This window comes from Sciurus carolinensis, chromosome 9 (genome assembly GCF_902686445.1).
Source record: "Sciurus carolinensis chromosome 9, mSciCar1.2, whole genome shotgun sequence".
Classification (NCBI taxonomy): Eukaryota; Metazoa; Chordata; class Mammalia; order Rodentia; family Sciuridae; genus Sciurus; species Sciurus carolinensis.
Window position 1 is genome coordinate 55,534,591 of NC_062221.1, and position 12,926 is coordinate 55,547,516.

At 38.6% G+C, this 12,926-nt stretch overlaps 2 protein-coding genes across 2 annotated transcripts in view; both read right to left on the reverse strand.

Moving 5' to 3' along the window:
- Positions 1-12,926, reverse strand: part of LOC124993621 (peroxisomal bifunctional enzyme-like) — a 46,732-nt gene that overhangs the window by 16,443 nt on the left and 17,363 nt on the right. Inside the window, 2 exon segments of the mRNA XM_047565472.1 lie at positions 5,280-5,384; positions 10,346-10,457. Of these exon segments, the coding sequence (XP_047421428.1) occupies positions 5,280-5,384; positions 10,346-10,457 (217 nt within the window).
- LOC124993099 (cyclin-dependent kinases regulatory subunit 2-like) lies at positions 12,065-12,304 on the reverse strand. Its single transcript, XM_047564690.1, has one exon. It carries the CDS (start codon positions 12,302-12,304, stop codon positions 12,065-12,067), a length of 240 nt encoding a protein of 79 aa, XP_047420646.1.

Sequence of the window (12,926 nt, forward strand, 5' to 3'; positions counted from 1 at the left end):
AATCCAATCAACAAATGGTCTAAGGAAATGAACAGACACTTCACAGAAGAAGATGTACAAGTAATCAACAGATATATGAAGAAATGTTCAACATCCCTAGTAATAAGGGAAATGCAAATCAAAACTACCCTAAGATTTCATCTCACCCCAATTAGAATGGCGATTATCAAGAATACAAGCAACAACAGGTGTTGGCGAGGATGTGGTGAAAAAGGAACACTCATACATTGCTGGTGGGATTGCAAATTAGTGCAACCACTCTGGAAAGCAGTGTGGAGATTCCTCAGAAAGCTTGGAATGGAAACACCATTTGACCCAGCTATCCCACTCCTTGGCCTATACCCAAAGGACTTAAAATCAGCATACTACAGAGATACAGCCACATCAATGTTCATTGCTGCTCAATTCACCATAGCCAGATTGTGGAACCAACCTAGATGTCCTTCGGTTGATGAATGGATAAAGAAACTGTGGCATATTTATACAATGGAATATTACTCCGCAATGAAGAATGATAAAATTATGGCATTTGTAGGCAAATGGACGAAATTGGAGAATATCATGCTAAGTGAGATAAGCCAATCTCAAAAAACTAAAGGACGAATGATCTTGCTGATAAGCGGATGAGGACATATAATGGGGGGTGGGAGGGGTTAGCATTAGGTTTAGGGTTAGGGATAAGGAGAGCGGTAAGAATGAAGGAAAGAAGGACTGTATAGAGGGAAAAGAGGGGGGGGAGGGGGGGGGGGGAAGGGAAAAAAAATAAACATCATTGCCCTATGTAAACGTATGATTACAAAAAAAAAAAAAAAAAAAAAAAAAAAAAACTCACTGCTTTCAAATTCACACTCTGGGAAGCTTAACCTGCCCTCCATTTAACCAAGTGTGAAAAAAGGTTGAGAGAGGACTATGATTCATATGATTTGTGGATAAAAGGACAACTTTGAAACAAAACTATGTTTTGAAACAAAACTCCTCTTTAACTAAGGTTAAAAGTCCTTTTTTTAACAATTGAAGATATTGCTTTGTTGTTTTAATTTTAATGTCTTCTCTTATAATAATGAAGCTTTATGTAATTATTAAACATTTTTCTTATCTTGTGAAAATAAATAAATAAATAAAAGAACCAAACACTGAGAGCCCGTCTGTAGCTTTTGCATTCTTGGAATATGGTTTGAAACCAACCAATTTTGAGGAGCACTTTCCTTTTATGAATAATGAAGATAAGAACCCAAAAAGAAATCTGTTGTGGTCCACACAACTAAGACTGAGAATTGAATCCAGGTCTTCTAACATCCACTCCTGAGCCTTCTCTTTGAGACTGCACCCCTTCCACATTGGCGGGACCTCCCTTTTTTACTTTGGTAAATTTAATGACTCAGATACTAGAAAAAGACAAATATATATATATATATATATATATATATATATATATATATATAATAAATGTGTGTGTGTGTGTGTGTGTGTGTGTGTGTGTATCTCAAGTATCTCAATTACCACTCCACTCCAATACAACTTCTGTTAAAAATCTGTTGTATCTCCTGATAAGAGTTTTGAAGTGCTGCCTCCCCTACACCATTTTACAACCTAGATTGCTAGCCCATGAACTTCCTAGTCAGTCATTGGTCCAGATTGTTAGTAGCCGGCAAAATTCCACTTCTTAAGAATGTCTCCGCCGCCATTCTCTCTCTCTCTTACCCTGTGGGCAGATACTCTGCCTGTCAGCTTAATAAAATCTCTTCCATGAGTTCCCGTGTCTGGAGTGGTTTTCTGGGTGCTTTCAAGTTTTCCTTATGCAAATAAGTAAATGAACACAGAGATAAGAGATATTTGTGAAATTTCCTTTCTGGGTGTTTTCTTCTTAATATTATGTGTAGCCAGGCATGGTGGTGCACGCCTGTAAACCAGAGGCTTGAGAGGCTGAGGCAGGAGGATTGCAAGTTCAAAGCCAGCCTTAACAGCTTAAGAGCTCTAAAAAACTTAGTGAAACTCGGTCTCAAAATAAAAATAAAAAGGACTGGGAATCTGGCTCAGTGGTTGAGCACCCCTGGGTTCAATCCCTGGTACCAAAATAAAAAGAAAAAAAATGTAATATATTTGTCTTTAGAAGTTCTTCATTTTTCTTTAAAAATGGAAGTTCTAATGGTTAAATGGAATTGCTTCTTTGATTTCCATCATTATTTAGGTAACTAATCCCCTAAAATTAAGATATTTTATTTGTTTCCAATATTTTGTATTAATAAAGATTCAGCGATGAATACTATGCTCAAATCTTTGTACTTCTGTGATAGTTTCTCTATAGTAAAATTACCAAGAATAAATAGAAACACTAAGTCAAAGGTATGAGTACTTTATTTATTTATTTTCTTTTTTGGAATTTGGGATTGAACCCAGAGGTGCTTAACCACTAAGCCACAATCCAGCCCTTTTCTATTTTTTATTTAGAGACAGTCTCACTAAGTTGCTTTAGGGACCTGGTAAGTTGCAGAGACAGGCTTTGTACTTGCCATCCTCCTGCTTTAGGCTCCCAAGACTCTAGGATTATAGGCTAGCAATGGAGCGCCAGGCAAAGCTATGAATACTTTAAAATCCCAATAGCTGAGTGCCTAATTGCCCTCTTGATAGGATGTATTATAAGTAGTACAATGAGAACTTATTTAAACTCAATATCACTCCACTACTTTTCAATCTTTTTCTATTTGCTTTGTAAAATTTAGTGACTTTTAATGATTCTTTCATTTATCAAGTTTAGAAAGCATTTCACAGTTAAGCATACACTTACTTTTACAATGCAGCAATCCCACTTTTAGTGATTTACCATGAGAAATGAAAATATATACTTACAAAGACCTGGGAAGGTCTGGAGTAGCAACAACTTAAATGTCCATCAACTGATGAACAGATTAAAAAATTGGGGTTTACCCACATTATGGAAACTTTTCAGTAATATAGAATAACCTAACTCAAGACATGCGAAGCCACGGATGAACTCAAAATCATTATACTACATGAAAAAATCCAGACACAAAGACTCCATACTGCATGCAGGATTTCCATCTATATGAAATTCTAAAAAACATAATACTACAGCGACGGGAGGCAGGCCCATGGTTGCCTGTGGCTAAGGGAAAGAGAAGGGGATCTACCAGAAAGTGGCTTGAGGATACTTCCTTGAGCGACAAGGCTGCACTTTTGGGTGGCACTGGGCACACGTCTATGCACCATCACCAACACTCACCACTCTACACGCAACTTGGATGAATTTTTTGTGTGGAAATTACACCTCAGTGAAGTTGAGGGGGCCTTCTGAGTTGTGTATGGTCTAAAAATACTGCTTGATTCTAGAATCACAAAAGAAGCCAAATTAGATCTGCAAAATAAATAAATGAACGTGTAAAGCGGAAAAAAATAGAAACACAACGAAAAATAATTTTGGAATGCTTGGGAAAATTAGCACATGGCAGGCTAGAGGAAAAAATCAAAACAAGCAAAGACTGTTTAAGAAATTGTGGGACAAAATATCTTTATTTTGTGCTCATTTATGGTTATAGATAACCATTTCCAGTGGTTATTTTGCATTGGTTTTGTGTGGCTGAACATTGAACCCAGGGGTAGGGCCTGCTCTACCACTGAGCAACTATGCAGCCATGTACACTTATATTTTAAACATTTTTGGATCACAAGCATTTGACACTATCTGTATACGTTCCTCATGGTTATAATTTAAAATTTTTCAATGCCAGAACTATTGGTGAATTACCAAGTTTTAAAGCACAAAAGTCTCAATGTTAGGATGCCACCAAGTGGACAAATGATGTAAGGTTCTTGACAGGGAACGTTTCTGTTTTATACATTTAAATTTTAAATTTACTGCTTAAAATTAATTTTAAAACAGAATAAAAAAGGAAAATCACATCATTTTAGAAGTGTACTGGATCATGATTCTCATTTATTTCTTGAAGCAATTTAATTCTGAAATCAATCTGGGGAAATTAAGGAAAAGAGCTGAAGTGTTTACAAACTAAAACCACAGGAGTGAATGTCGATCTGGGTGTACCTTGAGGCCCCGTGCAAAGAATAATATAAAGACCCCAATGGTAAAAGCCTTTGCTCTGAGTACACCAAGTGACTTCTTTTTTTTTTTTTTTTTTTTTTTTTGTGGTGCTGGGGCCTTGTGCTCTATCGACTGCGCTATCTCCCCAGCCCCCACCAAGTGACTTCTAACAAAACAAGCAGCCCTCAGGGAGCACAGCGGTGCAGACCAGTGAAGACAGCCTGGAGGCAGAGGACAGCAGGGAATCCTCTTCCACTTGGGTGCGGACTTGCCAACTCTTTAGGAGCCACCAGTATTTTCTCCCCACAGTCCCTGTGCAAGCCTTACCATTGCACTGGAAGAGTAACTGGCTGGAGCCACACACACAACCAAACAAGACTTGAAGCTAGTGTTTGCCAGGGTCAGCATAACAACGACCCTTTCCCAGGAAAACCCCGGAATGACCCTGAGCCTTTGCTGCCCCCAAGCGGGAGACAGCACACACTCCACCCTGCCTGTGGCCCAGTTATTAGTTCTGGGATTTTATTCCCCCCTGCTCCTGGCTCATTTAGAGCTCACAACCTCCGCAGGCTGAAAAGGAACAATTAAAATCAAGCAAATGAGCAAGCAAACTTCAGACGTGCCACAAAGGAGCTCTCAGAATTCCTTTAAACACTCCGGAGTGCGTAAGGCGAGAAGCCCTGGAGGCTCCAGACAGGAGCTCAGAGACACGCTGGAGCTTTACTGGGGGGTGTTTCTGAGCATGTCTTCTACTGGCTGAAGTGTGTGTGTGCTCCTCCATTTGTTTCAGCTTTAATGCTATTTCTTCACTGAAAAACCACTTCTGATTTAGAAAATTCCAATGGTACAAAGAGACATAACTGTAAAAAGTCTCCTTTAAACTGCTTCTGGGGGCTGACTAGAACCTTTCCCATTTCTTGTGAATTCTAGCATAAATATTTTGTGCATAGGCCAAAAGTGACATTTGTCCATTTTCCCCATTTATACATTCTATACCATCACCCCTTTTCATTATACCAGTGGCCAACTACCACCAATGATGGTGTTATATCACTAAATAATATAATACGTTATGGAGTTTATGTCATCTTAGTACATTCATTTTTAATTTCTATCGTCTTCTATCACATGCGTGCCCCATAAGGTATTTAAGGAGTGTCTTATTAACATGGACATTTAGCTTGTTTCCAATCTTGTGTAATTATCATCATTATTTTCTTACCTAAAATTCTTTGGGCAAATTTGATTGCTGTTTCTACTGGGTCTGAATTCACAACTTCATCCAGAATACCCAGATTAAGTGCTTCATTTGCCAAAACGTGTCTTCCTAAAACAAAACAAAATAAAACAAATCAAAGAATGATGTGAGCTTACAGTGAGAGCCTTGCTCTCTCTAGCAGGGAAGGCTGTCTTCCCACTACATAAATATCTACTATGAAGAGAAATGAACAAGGACCCTTGATCGCTGGAGTTGAAAGATCGTGCACAAGTAACCAGAGGACCCGGATTCAGGGTACAGTTCCACATTTACTATTTCTGTGACCAGGAGGATCTGCACCAGGAACACAATTTCCTCACCGATCAATAGGACAATTATACTTATCTCGGTAATTCTGAGTAGTAGGTGAAGATAATATATTCTCTTAATTGTCTCTAGATGCATATGGAAGCATTTTACAACTTATAAATCTATAGAAATATTAAAAAAAAGGGTGACTGTTGGATAAAATTAATAGAAGTGGCAGCAGCACTACTATCTATCTTAAAGCTCCCACACGCCAGGACTGGAGTCGATTTACAAAATAGTCACCAAACATAAACATAGTTGAGTAGACAGGAAGAAAAGTATTGTATCATTTAAGTTGACGTTAATAAGGTACAATGAAAATTACAAACGACAAATGGGGTAATCTTCCAATAGTTATTGGCTACCAAGACCCTTCCTTAGTTTGTAGAATATATTATGTGTGATTGGGAGCACTGCCTCCTACTATGTAGGCTGAAAAGGAAGCAGAGCTGAGAGGTGATTGCTCCTCTAGTCCCCTGGCAGCAGGGTATGGCCCATGAAGCCTGCTGAAGCAAGTGCTCTGTTGAGGGTCTGAGTCAGTCTGGTGTCAATGACACTAACAACAGCAACAGTTAAATCTCATCTCACAGGTGGCAACACTGGGTGTCGCGAGTGGTGGTGCTGGTAGTCTCTGGTGTTCAGGGTGGTCCTGGCAGCTTTGGTATGGAAAGTCACATCAAGGGAGTTACAGAAGTTGATCAGGGTTTGCATCACAAAGAACTGTCCTGGCAGTTCCTCACCAGCTGTAATCCGTAAGCCATTGTGCATAGTTTGAAGAAGGGGTTGTGGCTTAAGCACAGGGTCAGAAGGAAGGAGACAATGACAAGGCACTTGCTTTCACAATCCTGACTTCACAAAAGCAATCATCAAATTAGTCTTGGTGGCAATAATTCCCATGTCTTCCCTGCCCTTACAGTGTTGGTAGATGCCACCTCTGCAACCAAAACCTCCATTCCTGGTTCTTATGAGTGCTTCGGGTTTTCTTGACCACACAGATAATTTGGTGATTTTCCAGGGGTCCTGCTGGAAGAGCAGTATTGGGGCACTTTTCTGGAAGTGCCCTTGAAATCAGGCTTCCAGACCCTCTTCTGCAGTAGGTGAGTGGTGTCAGAGGTCAAGTGTCCCATGTACACAGTTGCTTGGACGAAGGTTAAGTAAATCACCCTGATACCGCCGTTTACCGGTGAGGAGTCCTGCTTCCTCAGGTGTTGAAGTATAACGCCAGAGAAGCACGCCCAGGCAAGCGTAGAGTAGAAAGTAAGAAGCTTTATTAAAGAAAAGTAAAAGCAGACTTGCCCCGGGTGGAAGAAGGGGACCCAAAGGCGGAATCCATCAGGTTGAGCAAATCTTGTCCTTTTTATAGGTTCTATTCTCCCATTCTTTCCCCCTTATCTCTTTCCTTCCTGCCTACGGGTTAGGCCCGGTTTTGCATAAAGTGAGAAGTGATGGGCAGGGGGAGGGCCAAGGTGATTCAGGCAGGTAAGGGCCCAGGGGGCATTAATTAGCATCTCCTTGCCTGTAGTCCCTGACAAGGCCAGGTAAATTTGGTAATCAATAGGCTCTGCAGGTCCTTGACATTCCATTCTTCCAGGGCAGTCTTCAACTTCCAGAGGTAGATGGCTTTCATGGCCCCCATTTCCTCGATCTGAACCGATCCCCTATTTCTACACTAACTGCCTGTCCCCAATTCTGGCTTCAACCCTAACCAAGATAAGGGCACTGAGGGGATATAAAAGGAAGATGGAAACCTGGGTCCTAAAGGATCTCTGGGAAAACAAAGGAGGGGAATGGAATCCACCCACAAATGGAATGAAAAGCTCTTTATTTGTAACAATTTCTTCTGTTTTTAATTTCACAAAAAAGAGAGTACCACTGCTGTTCTTCTGTGTCAATCCCTTTTCAAGCACACTTGGAACACAAAGAACACATGTGCCAGTGGTCCACTTTATGCTTTGACCATAGCCCTTGCTGCTCTGCTACTGCAACTTATTTTAAAATGGACTTGTTTCTTTCTCTTCCTCTCTCCTTGCTCCTCCCTAATCTCTTCCCCTCCCTAATCTCAGGGGAAACAGGATTACCTTTTCCCCCATTTTAGGCAGATTTATCTGTCCTTGAGTACACACCCACCATAGGGGGAAGCAATCCAGACTTTGCGGATGGTACCAGAAGAAATAACTAAGAAATAACTGTCTCCCAAATTAACAAGTAAATTACAGCTCCAACAGAGAACATGTGAAATGTAGCCTTTGAATCATCTCTTTAAAAGCCCCCTATTCCTGCTGATGAGCAAAATTGCAGGCTCTGGGATCCCCTGTGTTTCCCCTTTGCTAGCAAAGCAATAAACCTTTTTTCCTTTTTCTCTAAACTGTGTCCTCAATATTGGATTGGCATTGGAGATAAGGACCAAGCTTTCGGCAACATCAAGGACCTACAATGTGCAAATCAAATCCTCGGGCTGTGCTTTAAGCTTGTTTTCCTTGGGCAGCCCTCAGTGTAGGTGACAACCCCTGTCCAACAGGCTCTAAGATGGGCTCTGAGTACGTCAATGTCAGGAGATCCCAAGGCAACTAAGGGAGAAAACATCTTCTTCATGCTGGAGAATCTCAAATTTTTCCAATTTTCTTTATCACTTTATTCCAAACTTTAAATTTTTTCTTCATGGAACCTTCCCAGATGTCATTCGTAAATTTCCCTGAAATTATACAGTCTACTCAAAAAGACAGGTGTATGATTCTAATGGCAGCTTTCTTTTAATTCACTGTGACCTTTTCTATGCAAATCAAAAAATCTGTCACCCTCTTGCTGTTTTTACTTGTTCTCTTCATCGTGTTAAATATGGTGGCATTTCTTGAAGCAGCACTTTAGGAATAGACCAATTCTAGCTGCTTCATTTCTTCTTGTCACAGAAGTCAGTTTTCTTCCTGATTTTCCCTAAGATACTATCGCCAGCCATTCAGATCTCTTACTGAAAATAGGGTCACGAAATTCCTCAGCGTTCCTCTATACACTTAATTCAGCAAACTTCAGGATTTTCAGACTCATTTCACACATTGCAACTTCTTCATGTATTTCAGGCTTGTTTCCTTTCTGTTCTGTCTTTTGCACAATAAACTCTCTCATGTGCTGTGCATTTCTCTAGTATGTCAGATTGTGAGCATCCTCTTAAGAATTCTTAAGAATTAAGAATTAAATCACACCCTTAAAAATGGCTCACATCCTTTAAAATGTACTTATCATATCATTGTAAATTAAAACAATTTTAAGTTGATTTTAAAAATAAATTTAATACTTTGAGTTTTTCTAAATCTCCTTTCATATTCTATAAGACTTATAATATCCACCTCATCTAAAACAAGTCATTTTTAATGCATACAGAATCAAATTATTGTTGATATTATCTCATATGCACCTTCATATCATAGTCTCTGTGTCAATATATACACATTTATTTTTTTAAATTTGTTTTTAGTTATACATGACAGTAGAATGTATTTTGACATATCATATATACCTGGAGTATCACCTCCCATTATTGTGATTGTACATGATGTGGAGTTACACTGGTCATGTATTCATATATGAACATAGGGAAGTTATCCGAACATACACATTTCTATTAGCAATTCTCAAATATTTGAGTCAGAGGACCCCAGTACATTTTTATACGTTATAAATAACTCCAAAAATCTATTGTTCATATAGGTTATATCTATCAATATTTACTGTATAAGGAATTAAAATTGAGAACTTCAAAAATGCTTCTATATGAAATAATTTAAAAATAATAGTGATAAACTCATTATAGTTTAACAGACATTTTTAGGCAAAATAAATTTTTAAAAATACAATAATTTGCTCTCTTTATTGCACATTCTTCAGAATCAGTCTAATACTAACACTCTCATTTTAATTTTATTCAGAAAAAGATATATATGAATAACAGTAGGTAACTAAGTTCTACCACATCTAAAAGGGTTCTAAGCACATTGTATGTATTAACAACCTACCTAGTCTTCATCACATCACCATATAGTCTATACTATTAAGCACATGTTTGAGAAAACTAAGGAAAAGAAAGATAAAGTACCTAACATAGGATCTCATAATTATATTTGTATGTCTTCCTATCATCCTTACCTCAACTGAAAGTCTCTATAAGTCTTACAAAACTGAATATTTGGTAAATCCAGAAGGGGATGAAGAGTTACTGCTAAAGGACACTAAATTTCTTTCTGTGATGATTTTGTGATCATATTATTCATAATCACTATTGAAAAAAAATGTCCATTTGTAGCTAATATCTTAACACTTGAAAAATGAAAATTTGTCCTTTGTAAAATAAAACTTGAAACTTTGCCTTAAAAATTTTGGTCTTGAATCTTATTGTCATTAAAATTTCTAAACCACATCTGAATATAATGTTCCCTATGTGAATAGCAAGGTCTATGAACAGTCACTTAAACTATAAAACAACCCAAAATTTGATTAATGCTTTACATATACTTTCCTTCTATGATATGCACATGGGGTCTTCAGGGTAACATTTGAGAAGCTGTCAAGAAAGATACTGTTTCCATTTTGTACATGAGAAAATTTGGAGACAAAGCAGTTAAACTGTCCCCTTAAGGTTATGTGGTAGCATGGCCAAGTCAGGAATTTTCTAGATGCTGGTCCAGTTCCTCATATTAGTCTAGATAGTCACCGACCAGATTTACACTGACCTGAGGTAATTAAGTCAGGTGAAGCAGGAATTCCAATGAGTCTGGGGAGAAGCTGGGTTCCTCTTGCACCAAGAAGAATTCCTACTGTGACTTCTGGGAAGCCAACGTGAGCCTATGAGACTAAAGGTATCAAGGACAACAATTGTCAGGGACCAAGAAGTTCTCATTCTGAGAACATTCTGACCTTTACAATAAGCAGCAGCGCCCCTCCCCCCTCCTGGCTGATAATTCTGACAGTATGGCGCCTATGGTGCCGTCCCTGCTTCTCTTCCGGGACTTCACCTTCCCGCCGTTGCGAACCTCACCTTCCCGCCGGCACGAACTTGCAGCCTATCAGGAGCCCAATAGAAGAACACAGCCAACCAGGCTGCACCTCGTCATACCCCTCATTCCCTGAGCATATAAATACCCCTGTGTGAACAATAAAAATTTGCAGCTTGATCAGAATTCCTGTCTTGCTGCCTCTCCCTGCGTCTCTTGTCCCTTCATTCCTTCTCTCTTAGGTTTGCCGTTCCGCGTTGATGTCCCGCGGGTCGGGACAAACAATGAGATAATACTTTCAGATTTAAGACAAACAAATCCTTGGATTTCCTATACCCTCAAAAATATTTTTCATTGGATTCAGCAAGAGTTTCCACAGGGCAAGTTAGTACATATCCTCTCCTTTAATTAATAGCATAACCAGAGCTATACTAAGTCTTCATGCTCAAATACACTTTTAACTGGCACATTTTTCTCTCTGAGTCAATTATGAATTGTTTCAGACAACAAAATTAGTAGCCTTCAAGAACAGCTTTCTGGAACCTGAAAGAGACAGGAAGGAAAGTAAAGGAAAAGGAAACTCACAAAATGGGAGAGAATAATGGCAAATTACAGATCTGACATAGGACTTGTATCAAGAATATACAAATAACTTTTATAACTCTATAATAAAAAGACAACCATATAAAACTGGGCAAAGGATCTCAATAGACATTTCTCTAAAGAAGGGATAAAGTGCCCAATCAGCACATGAAAAGATGTTTAATATCATTAGCTATCAGGGAAATACAAACCTAAACCACAATGAGATATAATTTCACACCCACTAGAGTGAATACAAGAAAAAAGGCAGACAATAACAACTGTTGGAGAGGATGTGAAAAGATAGAACACCATACACTGATGGCAGAAAGGTAAAATAGTGCAGAAATTTTGGAAAACAATTTGGCAGATTCTCAAAATTTTTAAACATGGATTTATCATGCGACCCAGCAAGGCCATGTGGTATAAGCCCAAGAGCAATGAAAACATGTGCCCACAAAGATTTCTTTTCTTTTCTTTTCTTTTCTTTTTTTTTTATGCAACATACAAACTTTATTTAACAAAAGTAACAAGTAGGGCTGGGGATATAGCTCAGTTGGTAGAGTGCTTACCTCATAAGCACAAGGCCCTGGGTTCAAATACCCAGCACCACAAAAAAAAAAAAAAAAAAAAAAAAGTAACAGGTAATGTCAAGCAGGCATTTATATTATGAGAAAAACTGACTAGAAGAAATTTTATCTTACAATAACCTACTTGCAGTTGCATTTAACTGAGATTTGTTGCTGTGATGAATACAGCACATGCACAGGTATGGATGAACGATTTGTACATTTTTCAAATATTCACTGAATACTTCCCTATTTACACATATACATTAAATTTGCAAAAATTTTAATTGATGATCCCAGAAATACTTCATTTTTGTTGCTCTTTATGAAGAGGTCGTCTAAATAGAAGAATATGTGGTTCTGGCTCATGAATCATGCAATGAACCCAGCCTAGACTCTGTTGGACACCAAGTCTCCTCCATTCCTCTTCAGACATTAGATGAGTTTGGGGTACTTGTTTGGAAAGTTCTCTGGGTAACATGACATCCTGGTACTCATAGTGCTCATCAAAGTACTTGTCTGAGTAGTAGATCTGCTTATGGGCCATACGGCTGGCACATAACCTGGTGGAAAATGAAGACTGCAAGAACGAGTGAAGCAGAACCCATGTCCATTTCAAGTCAGGGCAACAACTCGACTCCCACAAAGTTTTCTTATGCATATTTTCAAAGCATCGTTACTCATAAAAACCAAAAACACAGAAGCAACTCAAACATCCATCAACTGATGAATGGATAAACAAAATGTGGTATAGCCATATGACAGAACATTATTCAACACAAAAGAGGAACAATGAACTGATTCAGGTCACAATATGGATGAACCATAAAAGCGTTATGCTAAGTGAAAGAAACCAGTCACAAAAGACCACATATTGTATGGATTCATTTATATCAAATATCCAGAATAGGCAAATTCATTGACACAGAAAGTAGATTAGTGGTTGTCTAGCATTGGAAGAGAAGGGGATGGGGGATTCTGTCTAAATGATGCAAAGTTTCTTTTGGGAAGTGTTCTGAAATCCACTGTGGTAATGGTTGATTCTATGAATATACTCCCACACAAGTGATTGGTCTGCTTTAGAGGGTTGACTTGTATAGTTAGTGAATAATGTATCAGTAAAGTGTGCATGTGTGTGCATGGGCACACACACACACATACACTCACAC